At 40.3% G+C, this 24,909-nt stretch overlaps 1 protein-coding gene across 1 annotated transcript in view; it reads right to left on the reverse strand.

Annotated features, from left to right (window-relative positions):
* The window catches only part of CCDC146 (coiled-coil domain containing 146), a 110,408-nt gene that overhangs the window by 23,300 nt on the left and 62,199 nt on the right, over positions 1-24,909 (reverse strand). The window contains exons 2-8 of the mRNA XM_065938562.1: positions 22,603-22,685; positions 19,209-19,418; positions 14,210-14,267; positions 12,192-12,368; positions 9,966-10,039; positions 8,855-9,082; positions 8,023-8,209 (exon numbers count right to left, since the gene is read on the reverse strand). Coding sequence (XP_065794634.1) covers positions 8,023-8,209; positions 8,855-9,082; positions 9,966-10,039; positions 12,192-12,368; positions 14,210-14,267; positions 19,209-19,418; positions 22,603-22,685 — 1,017 coding nt within the window. The remainder of the gene's footprint in view (positions 1-8,022; positions 8,210-8,854; positions 9,083-9,965; positions 10,040-12,191; positions 12,369-14,209; positions 14,268-19,208; positions 19,419-22,602; positions 22,686-24,909) is intronic.

The following is a 24,909-nucleotide window of genomic DNA, read 5'->3' on the forward strand; positions in this document are numbered from 1 at the left end:
GGGGTTGAACTAATGATAAATACACAGAAAACTACAAATAAAAACACAATGTATATAAATATTGGGGAACACAATTTTGTAAATAATTATCTAATGTGACTCAGGTGTGAATGACATTTATTCATAATAATGCAAATATGAAACTTCAAAATTGCTAAAATTTTAGCATAAAGCTATTTAGTATATGGAGGGACAAGAAATAGGTATGTTCAACAGACACGGTTTAAAATAAGCTTGAAAGTGAAAGTGAAGTCTCTCAGTCATGTCTGACTTTTTGTGACTCCTTGGACTCGCAGCCCACCAGGCTCCTCCATCCATGGGATTTTCCAGGCAAGAATACTGGAGTGGGTTGCCATTTCCTTCTCCAGGAGATCTTCCTGACCCAAGGATTGAACCCGGGTCTCCTGCATTGTAGCCAGACGCTTTACCGTCTGAGCCACCAGGGAAGTAAAAAATAATCTTAATCCTCATCTTTTATAGTGAGAAGTAAAAATAATCAGGTCTAAAACTGAAAAATGAAGGAGTAGCATTATTCACATATTACTTAAATGATGAAGATAGATCACAAGAATTAGCTAAAGGAAGAGGACTTAATTAAGAATAGGAAATAAATGGTGTATATGCTGTCTTGTACCTTTCTATACCTGAGGCAGACATCGCTAATCAACTACAGAACTGATAAGCCAGTGCTGAGTCTCAGAATCCTTTGCAAAATGTTCACTACAGGGCTACCACCAGCTGAAGAGAATTGGCATTTGCCTTCCTTGGACCATATGATCTTTACAAATCCTCTCAGTTCTTTCATCCTATGATTATAATATGAATGTCTTGAGCAAGTGACACATGAAAGTATCATTTAAGAATTTTTTTTATTTTTTTTTTCATTTAAGAATATTAAATTAGTAGCAAAATGGAGAGTAGATTGAACCTGGAAAAAATAGAACAAAGGGAAAATAGCTGGTGGCAGTGGCAGTCATTCAGATGATGCAGAGTGGATACTGAAAGACTTTCCTGAGGGTTATCAATAGGGCCTGAATGTGCCATCCTTGCCATTGGAATGAAATAGCCATATTCAAAGTCTTATTCTGATTATAAAATTTTCTTTAGCCTTTGAAAAAGTTTATATATATATACAGGAAGAAAAGCAACAGTTGTTTCTTGGTACCGTCTTCTTGGAACCACATACTTTCACATCTGTAATCACTTTATTCCTTGCAATAATCCTAGTTCAGAGGTTGAAAATGCCAAACAGCAGCAGCTGCTCAGTGAATTTAGGATTTAAACCTGACTCTGCCTGATTCAAAACTGATGCTCTCCTCCATATAGTTAAGTTGTCACAATTGCCTTGAACACTGGAAGGGAGTCACTAAGAGAAATGCAGAATCACTTCTAAGAGCAGAGAGAGATGAATCTTCTAGAAAACTACAAATAAGGGAAAAGTGCTGTTGGAAAAAGCAGTCTCCTGCCTGCAGCCTTTCCACCCCCACTTGGCATGCATGCATGGCTACAAAAGAATGGGCTTTGGCCCTAGAACTCTTCCTTATGAAGAGATAGGGAATCCACACAGCCTGTACTGGGTTTATCACTTTGTGTGGGAATATCTTTCCCTGTTTCAGGCACAGTGAGAACTCCTTGGTTCTGCTTAAGCCTGTATGTCAGTGGCCCTCAGGCATACTGCCAGCTTTCAGTATTTCAGACTCCACAAGAAGGATCAAGGTTCCTTTCACCATAGTGAGACAGTTGTGAGCATAGGCCAGTCACCCTGAGTTGGCCATCAGGAGAGACTGCTGGCCACTGGGGACCAAAGTTCACTACTGAAGCTGATCTTCCTGTCTCTTCTTTGTGGAGGTAGTGTTGTTCCACCCAGTACTTGACTGCTGTGTTTTCCTTGGTGACTCCAACACCAAGATGCAGTGGGCCCCCTCCCCAAGATAGGTGAGTGATGCATGGCATTCTGCTTCCTTGGGATTGATGATCTGCGTGGTACATGACTTGGTGTGTACATACAGAAAATGAAATAGTTACTTGGTTAGAGGATTTTGTTGTTGCCACAATCTTGAGCATGTTTTTATTTTGAAAGAAAATAACCTTACAGACATAATATTGCAACCCTTAAAACATGACAGTGAATGTCAAAGCAAAATCCCTGGAGTCACTGAGGGGACTGTGTTAGAATGTAGATATGGGGTTTTATTCCTCTTCCGTACCTCAATGGAAGTCAGTAGGAGCTATGATTAAAATCAGAAGTGTACTTTAATGTGTAGTTTGATTTCCTGAAAGTGTGATATCTTTAAGAAATTCTCTACATTTCAATTTGTCATGGTTTTCCCTAACCTTGGCGAAATCTCTCTCCTTATGGCAGGCTGGTCTTTTTCTTTTTTTAAAGCCCAATAAAAATCATATATATTTCATGAAACTGCATGATCAACTGTATTTCAACATACAGAAACAGAGCCCATTGTACTTTAGTAATATAGGTAATGTGGCACTTAAGGCTTTTCTTAATTAAAAGCCAAGAATCTTATTTGCCTTTCTTTGAAGGAAAAGATTGTAATAAGGACAAAGTATTGGCAAAGTAATGAACCAAAGAGAGAGGAAATTCTAGTTACAGACTTCAGAATTCAGTTTAAGATGTATATGGATGTTGCTTTTTTTTACATTTTTCACATAACTCGTTATTTATTTTGGACATATTTCATTTTAAAGTATAGTTAATTTACAGTGTTATGTTAATTTCTGCTATACAGCAAAGGGGTTCAGATATACAGAAAGACATTCTTTTAAAATATTCTTTTCCATTATGGTTTATCACAGAATACTGAATATGGTTCGCTTTGCTATACAGTAGGACTTTATTGTTTATCCATTCTAAATATAATAGTTTGCATCTGCTAACCCCACATTCCCACTGCATTCCTCCTCCACCTCCTCTCCCTTTTGGCAACCACAGATCTATTCTCAATGTCTGTGATCCTGTTTCATAGATAAATTCATTTGTGTCATTTTTTTGGGTTCCACATAGAAGTGATATTTGCCTGTATGTTCTCCCAGTCCATTTGTTGTCTTTTCATTTTGTTTATGGTTTCCTTTGCTGCGCAAAAGCTTATATGTTTGATTGGTTTAGTCGCTAAGTCGTGCCCGACTCTTACAACCCCATGGACTATAGCCTGCCAGGCTCCTCTGTCCCTGGGATTCTCCAGCAAAGAATATTGGAGTGGGTTGCTATTTCCTTCTCCATTATGTTTCATTAGGTCCCCTGTTTCTACTTTTGCTCTTATTTCTATTGCCTTGGTTAATTGACCTAAGAAAACATTGATACAGTTTATGTCAGAGAATGTTTTGCCTTTGTTTTCTTCTAGAAGTTTTATGGTTTAGCATTTTATATTTAAGTCTTTAAGTCACTTTAGTTTATTTTTGAGTGTGGTGTCAGGCAGTGTTCTCTTATAACTTCATGAATTTTTAAGAGATTGTGTTCAACTTCCCCAACACAACTTACTGAAGAGGCTGTCTTTTCTCCATTGTATATTCTTGCCTCCTTTGCCCAAGATTAACTGACCATAGATGATGTGTGGGTTTATTTCTGTGGTCTCTATTATGTTGCACTGATCTATATGTTTTTGTACCAGTGCTATGTTATTTTGATTACTCTATCTTTATAATATTGTCTAAAGTCTGGGAGGATTATGCCTCCAGCTTTGTTCCTTCTTGGCAGGCCCACCTTCTACCTGCTCATACCTAGACTTGGCAAATGCTTCAGGGAAGAAAAAGGCTACCTGTATCTGTTCATCTAGGAAGTGTTTATACTGTTATAGAATTTACTTCTACAACTCTCATACGTCTTTTAAAAATACGTGATTTTTATTTTATTAATTTTTTTTCTTGTTCTTATGACAGGAACCATGGTCTACTCCAATGCTTTATGTCTTAACTGGAAGCAGAGTTACATTTTATATTCTGTTTATGTGCCCTTTTATTTTAGATTTTCTGGTAAAGACAAACTTAATTCGGTTTTGGTTTCAGTTCAGTTCAGCTCAGTTGCTCAGTCATGTCCAACTCTTTGTGACCCCATGAATCGCAGCACGTCAGGCCTCCCTGTCCATCACCAACTCCCGGAGCTTACTCAAACTCATGTCCATTGAGTCAGTGATGCCATCCAACCATCTCATCCTCTGTCGTCCCCTTCTCCTCCTGCCCTCAATCTTTCCCAGCATCAGGGTCTTTTCAAATGAGTCAGCTCTTCGCATCAGGCGGCCAAAGTATTGGAGTTTCAGCTTCAACATCAGTCCTACTAATGAACACCCAGGACTGATCTCCTTTAGGATGGACTGGTTGGATCTCCTTGCAGTCCAAGGGACTCTCAAGAGTCTTCTCCAACACCACAGTTCAGAAGCATCAATTTTTCAGTGCTCAGGTTTCTTTACAGTCCAACTCTCACATCCATACATGACCACTGGAAAAACCATAGCCTTGACTAGACGGACCTTTGTTGGCAAAGTAATGTCTCTGCTTTTTAATATGCTGTCTAGGTTGGTCATAACTTTCTTCCAAGGAGTAAGCATCTTTTAATTTCATGGCTGCAGTCACCATCTGCAGTGACTTTGGAGCCCCCCAAAATAAAGTCTGACACTGTTTCCACTGTCTCCCCATCTATTTCCCATGAAGTGATGGGACCAGATGCCATGATCTTAGTTTTCTAAATGTTGAACTTTAAGCCAACTTTTTCACTCTTCTCTTTCACTTTCATTAAGAGGCTTTTTAGTTCCTCTTCACTTTCTGCCATAAGGGTGGTGTCATCTGCATATCTGAGGTTATTGATATTTCTCCCGGCAATCTTGATTCTAGCTTGTGCTTCTTCCAGCCCAGCGTTTCTCATGATGTACTCTGCATATAAGTTAAATAAGCAGGGTGACAATATACAGCCTTGACGTACTCCTTTTCCCATTTGGAACCAGTCTGTTGTTCCATGTCCAGTTCTAACTGTTGCTTCCTGACCTGCATATAGGTTTCTCAAGAGGCAGATCAGGTCTGACAGGCAGATGGTCTGGTATTCCCATCTCTTTCAGAATTTTCCACAGTTTATTGTGATCCACACAGTCAAAGGCTTTGGCATAGTCAATTAACCAGAAATAGGTGTTTTCCTGGAAGTCTCCTGCTTTTTCGATGATCTAACGGATGTTGGCAATTTGATCTCTGGTTCCTCTTCCTTTTCTAAAATTCTGTTTAGTGTGTGTCATATTTTAGAACCAATATTGTGACTGTTATCAGCTTATAACTGCTTTTGAGATCACCAATAGATATTTCTCTACATGACAAGCTCTCTTAGTGCTCCCATTCAACTTATCTTTCTTTCCGCTTTTAAGAAAAATGTTTTGTTGAGTCAGCATTAGCAACATATTTGATAGACTAACTTCACTTACTACTGGAATCACCATAGTAGATTACTAAAAGCCATGATAATTTTTGTCCTATTATTGTTTAAAGAAATCTTACTATGATTATTTGCTTAATAAACAAGGATTGTTTTATTAATAAAAGCAACATTTACTGGTCTTAAGAGCCTGCTATTCACCACATCTAGGTTTCCACCAATTCTTGGAATAAATATTTTAACTGCTCATCACTGTAGATCTCATTGTGGGTGAGGTGGAATACCAGAAAGTCTGTGTTTATCCAAAGTTCCAACTTAACTTTCTAATGTGCAAGGCTTTGGGCTAAGATGGAATAGCTTGCAGTAAGCCAGTACTTTGAGTAAGAATAACTTGAAAAGTTAGATTAAAAAATATATTTGAAGGTATAAGATTTGCAAAGATCTAGAGTCTTCAAAAGTTCTAACATTATCTGGGATAAAAGAATTTATACTGGACTCTAATAAGTCAAGAATGAATGATGTAATCTTAAGGGTAGCCACTGAAAGACTAAAAAGAGAGTGCAAAACTAACGCATATCAAAAAATGGGGAAAATAGAAAAATTCATCTTTTTGATTAATTTGAAAGAAGAAAAGACGAGAAAAAATGGTACAAAAAATAGATAAGACAGAGAAAAAGCAATAGTAATACAGTGGCCATAAGCCCAAATGTGTCTGTGCATGCTCAGTTGTTTTGCGACCCCATGGACTGCAGCCCGCCAAGCTCCTCTGTCCATGGGATTTCCCCAGCAAGAATACTACAGTGGATTGCCATTTGCTTCTCTAGCAAATGTGCTTTTGGACAAATACAAGAACTGAAAGGCAGAAATTTTCAGACTAAATATTAAAAAGTATATGCTGTGTATGAAAGACACACCTGGATAAGGACACAGAAGGAATGAAAGTAAATGGATAGATGAGGAAATAACTGTGAAAACAACAACAAAAAAGCAGTGTAATGGTTGATGTAGAAAATGTAAGCTTTTATAGAAAAAAAACATTTTTAGTTTAAAACTTTTCAGTTATAAAGGAATCAATCTACATGTAGGAATTTTAATAAAACTATTAAAAATAGATGAGAAACATAAATACTGTTGTTTTAATAATAAAAATAATAAGCATTCTGTTTGTTTTGTAAAAGTGTGCAAAGCACTTTTCACCCCAATAAGATATAAAAAAGTTCATGAGTGCCATCTGACAGTAAGATCAAGACCTAGTCATTTAGACCATTCATAACTCTACAAGTTATTTTCACAATTTAATAAAAAAGTTTGTCCTTCAATCATGATAGGGTAGGTTATTGCCTCAGAAACAAGTCTAACTATCATTACCCAAAAGCATGAAAGCTTATTTCTTGCTCTGACAAAGTGGCCAGTCAAGGTGGTTCTTCAAGACCACAGTTGGCTCAGTATTCCTGGATGCATTTATTTACAACATTTCCATATAATCATTGGAAGTCACCACAATGGCCATGGGAGGGGGGAAAGGGGCTAGAGGTTCTCACACTGCTCTAGGATGGAAGGAACATGTGCCATTTCTGCCCACAATCCATTGACCAGAACCAGTCATATGACCCTGCTCAATCGCAGAGGGTACAAGGAAGTATAAACCTTGTATATACCCAGAAGGAGAGAATTAGGCTTATAGGTTAGAGTTGGAAGTGTCTACCATAACTGGAAACTCCTGTTTACGTTTCTGAGGTCATAAGAAAACAGGTATGATTTTTGTACCCCCAGCTGCTTCATCTCAGAGACTGATCTCTTTTTCACCAGAGGAAGCACTGGCCAAGGCCTGGGCATAGGGATGCAGTCCTTTTTATGATTCACTGCCTTTCAGCAGTGCTTGGTTCATTAGCGCAGGAGGTGCCACGTGAAAGAGGAGGGAATCAGAGACAATGGGACCAAAATCCCTCCATATGGGAGCACAGAGGTAGTGAGAAGGTAATAGCTATGTTGAACCTTCTCTAGCTGTAGTGCACCTCTGATACACACAGAATTATTCAGGGAGCTGACACTGGGTTCTGATGGGCGTTGGCTAATTGGAGGTGCAGGCTGGCTGGCTGTCCGTATTCACATCATCTGCTCTTGTTTCTGACTGTTGTAGTCTCAGTGACAGCATCCCGGATCTGACTCTTTGACCTCTTTCAAACATAGTGGTTCACTTGGTCCTACCCTGAAGTGAACCCATTAGCTCTTCCAGGACTGGATGGCCCTACTGCTTCCCTGGCCAGGTTGATGCGTGATCCCAATAAGACATTTCTCTAATCTTGGGCTAACAAAACGATTGAAACATACTGTAAGGCTGGGCCTCTATAACAGATTTGATGCACTTTAAAGCTATCTCTTATCTTTTCTTTTCCTTTCCCTCTTTCCCTATTGACAGCAAAAACAAGTTCTTGAAATATTTTTGCTTCAGAAAGATGGTACTGAGGGAATTTCCTGGCTGTCTATGGTTAGGACTTTGTGCTCTCACTGCTGAGGGCCTGGATTCAGTCCCTGGTCAGGGAACCAAGATCCCACAAGCTGCACCAGTGCTTCTCAAAGGAAAAAAAGAACAAACCAAAAACCAAAAAGATGGCACCGAGTTTGCAAACCAGATAGCAGTGTCCAGCACCCACCTCTAACAGAAGCCTTTGATGCAGTGCTTGAGTTTGAGTGAGCGCATCCCAGGACACTTTCAAGAGTAGCTCCATTTTTTTTAAATTTCGAAAATCTCGTTCTTTCTCTCTTTGCTTTCGAGAAAGTTCATCGTGGTAGTTATGCTTGTCAATAAGACAGTTTCGTAAATTGAGATCCAAGATCCCTCTGTTCCAGGTAAAAAGAGAATATGAAAGTGATTTGTCATCAACTGCCCTTTTTCAAGGTAGCATGGTCAGCAGATATATACAGAACTATTTTCATGTTAGAATCAAGTTTTAAGTAATGCCAAAAGCAATTTCATTTGCAAGTTCTTGTCAGTGTCGCAGTCATAAAAACCCAAATGGAAGAGCAAATTGGCAGAGACAGAAGTTCCTAGTTTCTCTGAAATTTTACTTAAAAATGAGAATTAACACTCTCCTAGAGACTCATATCACGGAATTGCTCCCTTTAGGAAAAATATCATGATTACCTCAGAAATACTGTAATCTGCAGGGGGGAAAAAATCCTTCAATTATAGCACACTCCAATGATACAATTTTCCAGAGGTACATTAGAGAAACTTTAAAAAAAAAATACAATAAATTGCATCCTTAAGATTTGGTCACAAGAAATCGAGGACAATGAGGAATAAAGGACAGAAAAATACTTTGAAATGCTTTATTTAATAATATATTTTTATTAATGGTAAAATGATTTAAAATTCTATAATAATGTTTACTAAGTGAATATAAGTCTGTTTGAGATTATTTTGAATCTTAAAATATAAATCAAAGAAATATTTAGGTGACAAAACACGTTAATATAGCAGACCTTTCAGTTAGTGAACTGGCTTCGTTCTCTCTAGTTAATTCTAATAGCTTGACCAGTTGGTTATATTCTCGCTCTTTAATTTCAAGTAAGGCCCGTTTGCCTTCAACTTCCTTCATTACATCCTCCTTCTCTTCCATTACAGCATTAATTTTGGTTTCAACTTTCTTTAGGCAATCATTTAGCTCTTTGAGTTCATGTTCCAAGACAAGTTTTTTCTTTTCCATTTCTCTGTGGGGATACATACGTACATATTTATGTATGTACACAACACATTCACACATACACATTTGCCTTATTTTGAGCCCTGAATGTCCTCACCTGTTTGTACTTTCTAACCAGGCAACGGAAGGTCTAGTCATAAAATCAGAAGTGAGATGAAGACCACAGATGAGTGGGACTGAGGGGGTATCTCCACTGAGTGTCCCTGAGGGTAAGCATTTGTCCAGCTTTCCTACTTTCTCCCCAGGTCCCTGGCGCTACCATCTCTTGGGATTCAACCCTCATACTCTGAACTGACCTAAATTTCTCGACATTGGTACTGGTGGGGCTTGGGTTTTAGAACCACTACTACTGTCTGTCTCCTTTCCCCCCTCTTCTCCAGACTTTTGTATCTCCACTGATATATCTTTTTTAGTTCCTCTAAACTTTGAGAATTTTCTGTGATTTCTGCCTGCAGTCTGCTCTAAATGTGTAGGGGCTTATGCACACAGATAGCTGACAAGTGAAGAATTACTGTTTTGGGGGCTTCAGGCATCTGGCTGGCTGACATATCTAGACCATGAGATTCTCTGCAGTTCAAACAACTTATTCCATATGCACTTCTGTTAAAGTCAGTTAGAGCTCTCCATAGAGATATGATTTATATATTAGAAAGAGAATATTGTCCCAAAATTAAGACATAAATAAGTGTTAGGAATGACAGTAATGGGCTGCACCACATTCTTATAAAGAACTTAATATGTACAACCTAGAGAGAGCCAAATGCAGATATTTCTAAAATTATAGCAGTAGTTTGATATGTTCAGTGGCTAATATTCTTATTTTAGCATGCACACATAACTTGGGGAAATGTGGGCCGGAGGGATAGAAAATAAAAAATATTAAACCATACACTTTTTTGCGTGTTGTTTTTTCTATCTCTTTTCCAATTTGTACGGGGATGGATTGATGGTGGACCACTTCATCCTAGTAAAGAAATGGAGCCAAGTTAAATTATGTACTCTTAATGAGAAGCAGTTAAGCAAATTAAATAGGAGAGAGAGAAAGGAGCTACAAGGTGTAGAATTTTTACTCTCTGTCCTGTACCCTGCAGTGTGCTTTAATTATTCCATTTAATTCTCACAATGACCTTTCAAGATGGTTGTGGTTACCATTTGAAAGAGGAGCTAACTGACTGTAGTGAATGCTGTGGGTGCTCCGCCCAGGTTCTCTTTACGGAGATACACCCATCCCTCAGAGGTTTTGAAGGCTGCTAACAGCTTATGCTCGCTCTCTCCACGGAGCGCCACGGCTGTGCAGAGTTGCCCTGGCTGCGGGCGGGGGTTGGGGTGGGTGGGGAGGGGGATGGAAGGAAGAGGGGCACAGGCGGTGACTGATGCGGAGGTCCAGCAGCCCACCCCCGACTCAGGGTGGAACAACTTCTGTGGTGTGATTCATGATCTGAGTTCCCCATGGGATCAGGTTGAAACCAGGGGTCTCCTGAAACCTTGTTCTGGCCTGACTTCTTGCACAGCTCTGTCCTGTTTCCCTCACTCACCTGTCGGATTCTCCTTAGAGCTTTACCTCCGTGAATACGCATCTTAATCTCTAAGGCTGAGGCTAAGAGAAGGTAAATGATTTTCACAGAGTCACATAACTTCGAAGCAGTAAGGCCAAGATCAGAAGCTAACTTTGTCCAACACCACTTTGCACTACGCTCTATGGATTCACGGAAGATTCACTTTTAGCCTCAAGAATGGTGTGTACATACATTGCAGGGGGTGTGGAAGAAACCCTTCCCACCTGAGGATCATGCTGGACTTTGGGGCCTGGGGTAACACAGATGCTTGGGACTTGAAGACATCCCTGCAGTGTGGTTTATTTCTAGGGTCTTGCTCAGTCTTGAGCAAATCTAAATTTTGTGAGGCTAAAACTTGTACAATTTGAGGAATTCTTTTTAAGAGAAAGAATCACAAGTTACAAATGCTAAATTAGGTTTAGGGCCTTGGAGGCGGTTCATGTATGTGAGAGGCTGCAGCCTTAGCTTCACTAGGTTTCTTGTAAATCCATCTCTGCTCAGTGTCCATGTTCTAGGTGGCAGCTGGGTATGTCTTGGCCAACTGCTTCTTCTCTTAAGGAGGAGGTCAGAGTGAATCCTAATTCTAATCTAAGGCATCTCAGATGTGTTGCTTTAAAAAATAACTCTAGGTTACTTAAATTGTTTCAAGACCTGTTGCAAAATATTTAAAAGTAAAATGAATTTTAATTATTTCTTAAAACATAAATATGTTTTAGGAAAGAGTCAGACACAATTGAGGACTGAACTGAACTGAAAACATAAATAATGGGCCTTGTATAATATTCACACTGAGAGGGAAGTGAAGTGGAATGAAACAGGCAGACAAGGATAAAGTAATGTGTGTCAGTTGCTCAGTTGTATCCGACTCTTTGCAACCCCATGGACTGTAGCCCACCAGGCTCCTTTGTCCGTGGGATTCTCCAGGCAAGAATACTGGAGTGGGTTGCCATTTTTATAAAGAGGTTAGGACATTTGGTTGCTCTTGAAGGAAGTGATTGTGTTTGTGACACTGCTTTCTAATATTGGAAAATGCTTGGCGAGGTCTCAGTTCAGTCCAGTTCAGTCGCTCAGTCATGTCCGACTCTTTGCGACCCCATGAATTGCAGCACGCCAGGCCTCCCTGTCCATCACCAACTCCCGGAGTTTACTCAAACTCGTGTCCATGGAGTCGGTGATACCATCCAGCCATCTCATCTTCCGCCGTCCCCTTCTCCTGCCCCCAATCCCTCCCAGCATCAGGGTCTTTTCCAATGAGTCAACTCTTCGCATGAGGTGACCACAGTATTGGAGTTTCAGCTTTAGCATCAGGTCTAGAGAAACCTTTTCTCCCAGTCAGGGCCCAACTTAGAGTGATGCTACTGAATATTAAAAAATCTTTTGTGAATCCCCAGAGCCCAGGTTTAGTTTGATAGGATCAATCACAGCTGCATAACATTTCAGTTTGTGTGTTTTGGTCTTTGTCAAACCTCTGTAGTCAATGCAAAAAGTGCAGTGATACTCATGCATTTTCATGTCCTTGCAGATACAACGTTTACATATGTATGAGTTGAAGTAGCACACCTTTAAGGTGACCTGATATTCAAGCAGTTCTTCTAGCTCCTTCTGCTCCTTGAGTAATTGCTTTTGCTTGGATGTCAAATCTTCCCGTAAATTTTTAATTTCTAATTTCTTCTGCATTACTTCCTTACGTAATTCTTCAGTGCTTTCTCTCAATAGTCTCATCTTCTTCTCCATTTCCTTTAAAAGGCATGAAAACCATCAGGTTATACAGAGTCTGAGCAAGCATCTGTTTGGCTAAAAATCAAATTAAAAAATTTACTTACCATTTTGATTATATTTGTTTTGAGCTGCATAAATTATCTCTTACAGAGTTAAATGCAACTTTTGATTTCCAACCTCGTCAATAAACGCATAGCAATTATACTGTGTGTTAAACGTTTTACATTAGATTTGAACTCTTCTATTTTTTTAAATTAATGCTCTTTTCTGTCTTCCTACATTTTAAATGTTTCCTTTTTCTGAGTTAATGTTTATTTGATACCAAAAGGCATTAGTAAAAATTTCTAGCCTTTTTCTAGTAGCTTTGTGATTTGACAAATCAGATACAAATAATGTTTGACTATCTAGGTTATGGTTACTCTGAGTCACACATGAGAGTTAGAGATTAGGGAGTTCATATTAGGAATGTCTAATCCTTGACATTCCTTAATCCCCCACTCTCATTAATACTACTTCTCTAACTCATGCACATTCTCCTCAAAAGCCCTCTGCCTCAGACTCCTAACAGGGCTTTGACTGTTTCCCGTGACTGATTATCTGAGGAGTGTTTAGTTTATGAGAGAGAAGCCTTCTTGTACTCAGGAGGGTCACACATTACTAATGACTAAGGGGAAGGATCCACTTAGCCTTCTCTGGCCTTTCTGCTTATGGCTCTCTTCCACCGCTGCTCCTGGAGGGTAAAATTGGTGAGTGATCCTATAATCTGAAACTAAAATTCAACATGCTTTTTCCTATAGAATCTCTGTTGAAAATGGTGGTTAGGAATACTTATATGATAGTATATAATATATACTTATATATACATTTTACATTCATATATAATATGTATATTCATACTCATATATGTAATAGTATCTTACTCTATGGTTAACAGGTTTTTGTGCCTTGGAATTAAACCATCAACAACATACTTTTTTAATAAAACCATTCAGAAGGTGTAGTGCAGTCCCATTCAATGTGATGTGTGCTGATTTTCCATTTACTTTCTATGATAGATAGCAAAGAAAGGGACATAAATTCCTCCTATTCTTGTTTGCATGCCTGTTTGCAATATGGCTGTGTCATATTTAGATGTAGGACCTCTGCCCCTTGATTCCAGATGTGGCACTATGACTTGCTTGGACCAATGTGATGTTACCAACAGTGATTTAAGCAAAGGCTCAAAAACTGCTTGTGTTGAGGTTTGCCCTTTCTTGAGATTATTTGTCTCTTTCTTGACACTGGAAACCCTTCCATCATCATGAGACTAACCAGTGACATGTGACCTTAGAGCAACTACACCAAAATGACTGACATAAAGCCATCCTAGGTCATTCAACCCCAACTGAGCCAGCTCAGGCTAGAAGAATTCACAACTGTTGAAAATAAGAAATGGCTGTTGTTTTAAACTAGTGTGTTTTAGGGAAGTTTGTTAGGCATGAATTACTAAGTGATACATCTGTATAAAAATTTCTTACAATAAGCTCGAGACATTCAGGAAGCTAAGAGAGTAATAACTATAGCAAAAATAATGTTTTTAAGTGGCAACCATAGAATCCTTTTTTCTTCTGAAAACAAAGCAGATATTGTCCAACCAAACACAACCTAAATTAAATGCCAAGTAGCTAAATCCTGTAATAGGCACACTTATGCTTACTGCAGAAGTTATACAGGTATTTCTTTCATCATCATCCATAGTTAAGACTTCTGGGCCTTTCAAATGTTTCAGGATATGGTTTCTGTGATAAACATTAATATTTATCAAAAAGGTTATTTCAATCCAGCTGTATTTAACAAAGTCTAGATCATCTAAGACTTACTCCTGGCTTAGGTATCTTCTCAAATTCCTTTAGTATGAGATTTTTTTCTTCCACTAAGCTGCAAAAAAAGAAAAGAAAAAAAACAACTTTGACAAAGTACAAAAAAGTAAACTATTTGCACAGTAATAATTTTCTACTTTCTCTTCTCAGAACACACTCTCAGGTGTGTTTGTCAGCCTGGTGTCCATCCTTCATGATGGCTTTACTGACTCCCACAGGCTCATGTAGGGGCTCCCTCTCCAGTCCTCCACCTACCCAGTGATGGATAACACTGTACCATCAAAGGAGTTTTCTCACCACATTGTAGCTGCTTGGGATCACAACCTCCCCTCCAGACTCAGGTTCCTTCCAGGCAGGCTCTGGGATTTTTCTTTATATTATTTGTAAGAAACTAGCACCTGTCTGGATTACTGCTACAGCCTTTACTGGTTCCATCAAATTAGCATATCCCACTAGCCAGTAGGTCTAAAGAGGCATGCATACCAGGTTTATTTTTATGAAACTGTATTTGCAATAAGTAAATGAAGGTTTTTGCAATAACTGTGTGCTACACAGAATTTTATAGGTTAGTTGTGTGGACTGTAGGCTGAAGCTGAATTTCTTCAGAGTTTTGAGTACTTATACCTTTGCCTTTTAGAAAGAAATAAAGTGTGTGACCCCATGGACTCACCCGCCAGGCCCCTCTATCCATGGAATTCTTTCTCCAGGCAAGAACACTGGAGTGGGTAGCCGTTCCCTTCTCCAGGGAATCTTCCCAACCCAGTGACCAAACCCAGGCCTCCCACATTGCAGGCCAATTCTTTACCATCTGAGCCACCAGGGAAGCCCTTTCCTTTTAGAGCTTGTATATTCAGTTCAGTTCAGTCACTTGGTCGTGTCTGACTCTTTGAGACCCCATCGACTGCAGCACACCAGGCCTCCCTGTCCATCACCAACTCCCGGACTTTACTCAAACTCATGTCCATTGAGTTGGTGATGACATCCAACCTGTGTATGTATTGCTATTTTACTTCCAAGCTGTGGATCCTGTACCTCAGCTGTGTTGCCACCAGGGGGTGATAGTGTGCTGCCATCTCTGGGTTGCAAAGCCAACCTGCGTGTTCCTGAATTTCAAAATGGTGACATGAGACTCTCCCACAAGATAAGACTTAGTCTCTTCTTTAAATACAAAATGTTTTTTTTTCTTGAGCAAACATAAAATGGTTAATTCTTTTGAACGTTTTAGATTAATTAAATTTCAATCGTACATTTTCCTCTTTTTCATTAAGAGCCATTGAAGCTGAGGAGTTAGGCACCTCTTCCAAAGTCACCAGTCAAGGCTAAACTGACTTTCAAACTCAGCTCTATCTGACTTCAAGGCACTGTTCAGTATCAAGCTATACCTGGAATACACTATTATTGAAATATTCCACTGTTTTTTAGAATTTAGATTGCTTTAGATTTTTTGCTTTTGTAAATAATAATAGGCATCTTCATGCATTGTCTTTTTTCTTGTTTTGGATTCGCATTTTTGTGGGGCATTACTGGGATGAGAAAAAGTTATTGTGTGTGTGCCTTTTGATATATATAAACCTCTAACCTTTCAAATTGACATTAAAATCTAAAACTGACACTTTCAGCTTTCCTGACTTAGGGGTGTTTCAGCATCAGAGCTCCTCAGGATTCATTTCTTTTCTGTAGCAAGAGTCCTAACTGAAACCGTGCCATCAAAGGATTTCAGTTTTAAGGACTTGTAGGCGAAGAAGCAATGCCGGAAGCCACGTGTGCTGCCAAGTGCACGAGGCATCATCCACCATCAGGAGCAGAACCAGCTTGACTGGGTGGAAGTTTTAAGAAGGTCAGTTTCTTATCCAATATAAGCAACAGCCATCTACGAGTCAGGCTGTCCAAAGCTGGGCTGCTCTGCTACGGGAGGCTGTGAGCCCCCATCGCTGGAGGTGTTGGACCACACAGTGAGTGGTTACTGAGAGAAGGTTTGGGTGATTCTGAGAGTATTCAGGGCTCAGAACCTCTTTGGAGACCAACAGTTCTCAAACTCTGACAAGAATAAGAATCACATAGGAAGTATGTGAGCAACTCAAATGTTACCTTGGGTGGGAAGGCCTGGGCAGAAAGTGGAATGGTTAGTGTTAGAGTTGGATCCACCTTTTAAACATGGATCTAAGGTGCTTCCCTTTCAGTTATGAGGACTGTATGCAGCAAAACCTGTTCTAAGCTGTTTCTTTCTTGGTTGCCACAAGAACTTTTTTTTTTTTTTTTTTTTTTAATGTTTAGAAGGTAAAATCTGTCCCAGCTGTGAGTACTTTCCTTACTACTAATCCTGATGATCTGCATGTCCCTCTGTCAGTCTAACTTTCTGGAATTCCAGAGGCATCACTAAAATAATCTCTCTGTTCCTTTCTTATCAGATCTGTTTGTTTCTTGGTTCCAACTTTGCTATCGCTGTTGGACTAAGAATGGAAAATGACTACTAACCCCCTGGGTGAGCACCAACAGGGATCGAGCCATGGCCGAGGAAGCAGTCACTAAGGCCATGATCACACTGCCCAGCCCTGCACACGTGCAACACGCACGTCCCCCTCCACGTCCACACCCGCCACAGACAGCACTGACCATGGCTCTGTTTCCCCAGCTGACTAAGGCTTGTCAGGATAGCTCAGGTTTAGCATGAGAGACTCAGATCTTTAGGATTTCTAGGAAGCAGAGAAGCCCCCAAAAGGTAACAAAGTAAAAGCTAGGAAAATCTTGAAAAGAATACTGAAAAGTCTTTTCAGGGGAAGTTTCTGGAAAAATAATGACTTCTACTTTGTTTCAAGTATAAGTTCTCAACAGTATTTATTTAATCACTTCATTATTTATTTGTACGTGTTTACTTATTGAAGTAGGTTCCATATTCATTCCTGAACTGCATAGTTACCAAGAGATCATCAGGAGTGTTAATCCAAAGCCAAAAACTGTTGCAACAGATTTAATCAACCAGCCATGTAATTATACTTCCCTTAGCATTTATTAAGGAGCTTATATTATTTGAAAACATAAGAAAATCAACTAAATTATAGAGGAAAAATCTTTTCTCTAGAATATTTAAACAATATATTGTTCTTACTAGTTGCCAATGATTCAGAAGTTCCTGAAGATGTTGGGGTAGAGGAGTGCTAGTTATTTGAACTTCTGTTATTCAGGCCCAGAATAAAATGAGATTTTGTTGTGCTGGTCTGAAAAATATCATCTGTATATTTAGATGAATAGTTTTTTTTTTCCTCTCACTGGCTTGGTTTCTTTATTTTTATGTGGGGATGGAAATATCTAATTTCTTCCCAGGGAGGAAGTGTTGAGTGAATTTGTTTCCGTACCATGTAATACTAAGTATGTTAAGCCAATGAAACACACAGCCTGTAAGTCTTTCCTAGTATTTATTTTGATATCACCATTATTTTTATGGAAATAAGTTTGTTAATTCTTGAGCTGCTAATAGTTGAGGATGCCGGGAAGTCTGCTTAAGCTAAAGTATTACATGTTAACAAATCCAAAAATAATACACACAAAACATTTCTGCAAATGTTCATTTTAAATGTTCTTGTTTACTGTAGATCACTGTGTGCAGTCCCCACCCCCACCCCCATCCCAAGCAACTCAATGAACAATTTGCCTGTCTATACCTAAAAGGCAAGAGTTCTGGTCATTTTTTTCCTTTCCTCTTGGCAGGAATACTTGGAAATTTTAAACAATTTAAATATCAACTGACTTATGTTCCTCTTACCCTTTCATGGAAATGTCAAGCATTCATATTTTCAATACTAATGAACAACTACCAATTGTTTTAATTTCATTATTTTCTCAACTGAAAGAGTGCTTACAGAGCACAGAAATAGCTAAGCTTTCTTTTTATAGATTTCACTGGTGAGCCTGAAACAAGTTTAGATTCAAAGACAAAGAAGAACTCAGATTTTTTTCCCCCTGAATATAATTCTCCTGATTAGGCTAATCTTCATCCCCCAGTTGAAATAATAGGCCCCAAAGAGAGGATTTAAAACCAGGGCGAGCAAAGTCCTCCAAAGGTCACTCAAATCATTCCCTTATCTCTTGGCAGGACTGAGTTCCATCACTCTGCAGGGAATCTACCTACTCTTAAAAATTGCTAGAGAAAGTTCTGCCACCTTAAATGGTAACGCATTCTAGGAGAGATGGTTTGGCTTTCTCTCTGGTGGTACCCAGGCACAGCACATATCACAAAACCTGGACTGCAGTTGTTTTGAAATTCAATCTAAATAGTGTGATTTGCTGAACAAACTCTCACTGACTTGCTACTCACAAGAGTAATGTTAGAGGCAATTTTAGAAATAGCATTTATCCCTTCCAGCAGTACATTTCCGCTTTAGTTCATTGAATGGCATCCCCCAGATTTGGAGAAGTGAATGTGTCTTCCAAAAGGATATCACTTTTTTCCTTGACCTTAAGGAATAGTCTGGTAATAGGAGAAGAGGGTTGATTATGTGGTCCCCATTCCTGTATTAGAAGAATCAAGGGAACCAGGTATGGCCCTCAGCTCACGTAGGCTTGTTTGGAAAGTCCTCACGGGGCACTCGCCATGTGGACACGGGATCCGGCACCACAAAAAGAAAGGGGCCACCACCAGGGTTGGAGAGACCACGAGTGTATGCCAAGTCCTTCTTCTATGGAGCCTGTTCTTTGGTTGCAGTTCCTGATGCTTATGGTTTTCGTGACACACGGAAACCACCACAGGATCTCCTCTTCCTAAGAGCATCTTCCTGAAACCTGAGCTTATTCTTCTAAAATTTTGTAACCTTCTTGTTCAGGGACTGCCTGTTCTAGGGAATCAAGGAAAGAACTAGGCTTGTGGTTCTCTTATCATTGCTATCTCATAACCCCTGTACCTGAAATTCCTTCTTCAGTTAGTCTAAGTTTTTCCACTTAGTTTATATGGAAGCAGCTTTGCTTGCATCTGTCTTCAGCAAACTTGAGAGAATCGTGCACTTACCTATTCAGTCTGTACTGATTACGGAACTCTCTTTCCTTCACTGCGTTGTATTCATTTTGATACTTGAGAAGTTGTTCTCTCATTTTGGAAACTTCGGTGGTGAACGCCTGTGGAAAATTATCAGCTTGCTGCAGGTGAAACTGCTGCTCTTGTATTTGCTCAGTGAAACGTTTGGCATCCTGTAGCAGCTGGACCTCTGATTCTTGTGTGCTGGATCCCATAAAAACAGAGATTTGCGTAATGAGAAGTGTATGCCTTTCATACCCTTAGTAGCTCCTGTGGGGGGTCTGGTGAGGTGTGGAGGGAGTATGTCCACACTGCTGCCCTCTCCTTCCATTCCTGGGTTCAGTTCAATTCAGTGGCATTTCTGTGCCAAGTATTGCACTAGGTATTAAAGGCAAATGGAACTCACAATCTAGCCAAGGGGAGCAGACATGGGTAGGAAGCTGGAGTACCAGCTGACAAGTGCTGTCCCTCGTGTCTAGCTCAAGATGGTAGAGAAAGGATTAGTTGGATGGGAATGTGATATTTGCACTTGACTTTAAAGAATGATCATGACCTTCCAGGGGGTGAGAAGAAAAATACCGAGAAGAGTGGGTTCTCCCTCCAACTGCCCTAGCAACCCTGGCTTTCTTGAATTCTTGGATTCTCATGACCTGATTAAAGGAAAATCTTTTCTTCCTTAGTGATAAGAAAAAACAGTTAAATTTTCTAATGACACTTCACCAGGAGACTAGGAAGGAAAATTCTTCTATAAAATTATGAACTTAATTTACATATTTCTGATCATAACTTCAATGCCTGGCTACAGCTGGATGTAAACGTCACAGAAAAGAGCAGTACCTACAATTCCAAGTATATTCTATGGCTTTGGCCTTATCTTGGGAAAGGGTTAAGCATGTGGCTTGAGGCAGAATTGAATGAGCATAGAAACTGGACTTATTGGAATCGCCAGTATCTTCAAGGAATCACTGACCTATGGTGCAAGCTAGTGTCAGATCCAGCTTTATCAGCATATTTGACTCTTCTTTCTTAGAAATCCTTCCTCCTTGCATTTGCTATCTCTCCTCTTCAGAAGCAAGACCCTGCCAGTTCCTGTTTTAAAGGCAGCACTGTGTGCATGCTCCCCACCAACTTTTCTCACTAGGAGAACTCTTCAGGGTTCTGTTCATTTGCAGAGATGCCCAATGACTTAATCAAGCCTGTCTCGACTGAAGTTACCAGCTCCACCCATTTTCTGTCTTTACCACATCATTTACTCAACAGCAAAACATTTATTGGGATATCAGATGTTAGGTACCAAATAGCAACAACAGTTATAAAGATACACATGTAATTTCCATTCATGAATGCTAGAATTAATTCTTACAATTCATTTCCTTGTATATACTGTATATATATGAAGTTACCTGATATCCTTAACATGAGTCTTCAACTATGGAATTGTAAGGTATTGTCTTGGGCCATTGAGCCCATTTTCCCTCAGAAAGTAGGCATACACAGTGGTTACGGTTCCAGCCAGAATACAAATGGTAATTTACACACCTGAACTTGAAATAGAGCATCAGCAGAAGAGAATTTAACAACTCTTTTAACATGATTTCTATGGAAACCTCATTCAATTTCAGCTCAGCATTTGCAGGCTTTATCTGTCCTGCTGCAGCCCCAGCACCAAGAATGAGGAGTCTGCATCTTCATGTCTTTCCCACCCACCAGGCAGTGGGAGTGGGAGAGAGTGGTGGGTGTTCATTGTAATCACAAAAGAGGGAACTCTTTTGTGTTTGGGGGGGGGGGCGGTCAGAAGGAGGTAAAATGTGGTAGCAGAAGGGAAGTAGAAGGAGGTAAATTGTAGTAGCAGAAGGGAAGTAATGGTTTTGCGACACAGCCTGGAAGGAGGAAGAAAGAATGCCATGGCCTTGGTCCTGCATGACTCTCACTGGAGTCCAGGGAGCTGAGTTGTGAGCCAGGCAAGTAGGCAGCCACATCAGCATGACACAGGGCTCTGTGGGGCTCTAGGTTAGAGTTATCCAGAGGGTGAGAAGGGTTTCAGTCTGCAAGGAGGCTCAGATAACTGTGTGGAATTTCTCGCAGTAAAGCGGTGTGAAATATGTTGAAAAGATCACCCCAGACTTTCCGTCTAAATCCTCTAAGTTCCTGAGTCCTGAGAGCTGTGTGTACGCGCTGGCAATTGGGATGAGTTGTGGAGTCCCTGTTACAGGGGTGAGGGTGAGAATTTGGTTTAGGGCTGGGGAGGAGCAGGAGACAAAGCTGAGGGCTCTGGAGGGTGGTTAGGAGCCAGGATGCAGCTGAGTGTGTATGAGGTGGAGCCTAGGGGAGGGTCCATAGGGATGCAGCTCTGCTCTCCTTCATTCCTCCCCTAGGCTCCCATCCTCAAAGTAGCCAAATTCCTGGGCAAGCGAAGCAGTAGGAGTAATGGTTGGATATGGGGGAGGGGGAGGGGAGGATGGCGTGTCTATTCACTGTGTCTCTCCTTGGATTTTAATGAAGACGTCACGCAAAGCTATGAGGCAGGAGGTGGGGAAAAGGAAGAAGGGGACTTGGGAGTAGCAGCACTACAGGATTTCCACTTCTTTCTTCACTCTCCTTCCCCCTTGATTCCCAGTGGCTGATCGCACATGCTTAGGAAACCTTGCTGAATTATTCTATTGTCGCCTAGTCTCTGACCTCTGCTGATTACAACTGGGCTAAGGTGAGTGGCTGGGGATAGGAGGAACAGGTGAGAAGTAAAGACAGAAATCTTAGCAGAAGTAGACTGGAGTTGTTATAGAACCTAAACCTCTTGAGTGGTGAAGGTGGGGAGGAAAGAATCTTCCAGGAGTGTCCTGTAGCAGAGAACGTCAGTGCCTCACCAGGGTCACCTAGGCCCACTCTAGTGGTCACCAGTAACTTTGGTGGACAGTTGTCATATATAACAACAGCGTCTGTGTGCCTCTGCCTGAGAGCTTTCTCTGGCCATTGGAACTTGTGGCTTCTCGGAGGGTAAGCTAGAAGTGTCGGGAGCTCATCTACCTAGACGCAATCCTAGATCAACAGGAGATGGAAATTAGTGAACAGATATACCAGTGTTCTCACCCTTCAGTGGGAGAGTTCTGAGGCGTGTTCTGTAGTCACTCAGAGGGTCCTCAGTGAGACTGAGCCCCAGCTGTCTGCAGTGTTAACCTGAAGAGTAACACATCCCCAGCTGAATAACTTTCTTCCCCATGTCACTTCCCCCCTACCTCATGATAATTTTTGGTATCACTTCTTAAACTGCTTGAACTCAAATCTTTGTCTCAGAGTCTGCTTTGGGGAAATTGAAAAATAAGACGGGTCCCATTTCAAGGAAGAAGTAGAAGCATGAGTAAATATGTCTCCATGTTGGTAAATAGCTTACCTCATCACAGTATCATGCAGCAAGGTGTACTTGGCTTTTAACTCTGCCATCCTGGTTCCAGGAAGTTTCCCCAGAGCATGTAACTAGCAAAGAGAACACAAGGAACACAGGACCACTATTAGCCATAATCCTCTATATGCTTGAAGCAAAGACAGAATGGATATATCATAAAATCTTTCAACTAAACATTAGGAAACATGCGGCAACAAGGCATATTAGAAAGGTGGCAGGTGTTCAGAGAAAATGGTTCTAGTACTATTCTGCCGAGTTCCTGGGAAAGTCTTTTACCTCTCAAGATGAATACTGTGACTTCTTCATCTGTTACCTGAGGGAAGGAATTGATTTAAATTCTTCCAACTCTAAAAAAAATCTCATATATCTAACTTTAGCAAACAAGGTACAGAGTATAAATTACTAGGGTGGCTATTTGTAAGTTGAAAGAACTAATAATTATTGAGCCTCTATTATGAGCAGCTGTTGTACAGTAGCTATTTCATTCATGAAAATGTTTTGTGAATAGGAGTTTCTCCCTTTCAAACTGAAGTTTAGAAAGCTTAAGTAATTTGTTTAAAGTTACAGAAGTAGTTAACACCAGTCGTTGTTTAGTCACTAAGTCATGTCTTTTGTGACCCTGTGGACTGTAGCCTGCCAGACTACTCTGTTCATGGAATTTCCCAGGCAGGGATACTGGAGTGGGCTGCCATTTCCTCGACCAAGGGATCTTCCTGACCCAGGGATTGAACTCGTGTCTCTTATACTGACAGGCGGATTGTTTACTGCTGAGCCACTACAAATGTCCCCAAATGTATTCATATGCCACCTTAAATATAATTCATATGTAACTTTTTAAGTGTTGAGTTGAGTTGTTTTTGATAGGTTGACCTAATATTTGATTTTATAAACATTTAATTAAACACATTTATTTTGGTTCTGCGGTTTTCTTTCTGTGTTTCTGAGCCAATATATAATTTATTTTGAATCACAAACATTTTCACTGCCTTCAAAAAAAAGTGCAGGCCATAGGCATTGTGCCTTTAAAGTCTAATTTCTTAAAAAAATTCACATGGGGCACTCTTAAAGGCGACTAGTAACTGGGAAAATGTTATGAAAAGGTTAAGTGTGTGTGGGGGCTTATATGGTTATGTGCGTACTAGGGAGCCCACACGGGAGCCAGCCTTGTAACTAGCAACAAACTGACCTAGTGAGATAGTCACTGAAGTTAAGCCATTAGGTAAGGTAATCATAGAATCATATGTTTAAAAACACATATAGTATTTTGTTTTAAGGCTGTAAAGACCATTACCTCCCATCCATTGCCCTGCACCATGGAAACAAGTGAATTGACGTAGGGCCTGCCCTACAGTAGCTCATAGTTTGAGGTGATAGGCACAACAGAAATTACTGAATGCTTAGAACTACACTCAGTAGTTTTAGTGTTCATAAAAAAAGTATATTTGATATTTTGTAATTATTTTCTTTATATTGTAAGGTAAAGCAAATAAGTAAAATGATAAATTATAGACCCCTTCCATGGGGTGGAACTTCTAAAATGGTGGTGTGAAGTAGTTGATGAAGTCGTTCTCTCAAAGAAACATTGATCAAGCTGGTCAAAATTATCTAAGATACCCATTTATGGTCTCTGGAAATTGACCTAGGGCATGATAGAAATTGAGAGGTATTTATTTAATAAAATCTACTGAAACTCAGACGAGTAAGAAGACTATGGCATTTACCCCATGAGCTGCATCCATCACTCTTAGGTCCCTCTTGTATAAGAAGCTTTCTGGGCAGGGTTGACAGTCAATGGAAACCCCACTGCCCCACCTTCCTATTGCTGAAGATGTATTCCAGGGGGTGGGCAGCCCTCCCCTTGCCCCAAACTGTATGTGAAGAGCCTTACTGGGCAGGTGACTGAAGCTGTTGAATAGTGCCCATCCCCGCTCCCCAAACTGCTGAACAGGGAGACTCTGGCCGGGCTTGGCAGCCTAAGATCAGACCCCTTAACAAATGCTGACCACCTCCTGCCTGAGGCTGCTCACTCGATTTGGAAGAGTGTAGAGTATTCATGCCCCAAAGAATTGTCAAAAAGAATAGTTATCACAAGAATTAACAGTAAAAGGAGGCTAATAGTTTAGTGATATCAGTGGAGGCAGACCAGGAGAAGTTTAACAGAGAAATGGGGGCCAGAAAGAGTCAGAGAGGGCCCTGCTAGTATCACACTTGATACCAGTGGTCCAGAAGGCTGTAGAAAAGCTTAAGGCTGTGACCCGTGAGGAGGAACCAGAGAGTACACTTCCAAGGTCTCTG

This window comes from Muntiacus reevesi, chromosome 6 (genome assembly GCF_963930625.1).
Source record: "Muntiacus reevesi chromosome 6, mMunRee1.1, whole genome shotgun sequence".
NCBI lineage: Eukaryota > Metazoa > Chordata > Mammalia > Artiodactyla > Cervidae > Muntiacus > Muntiacus reevesi.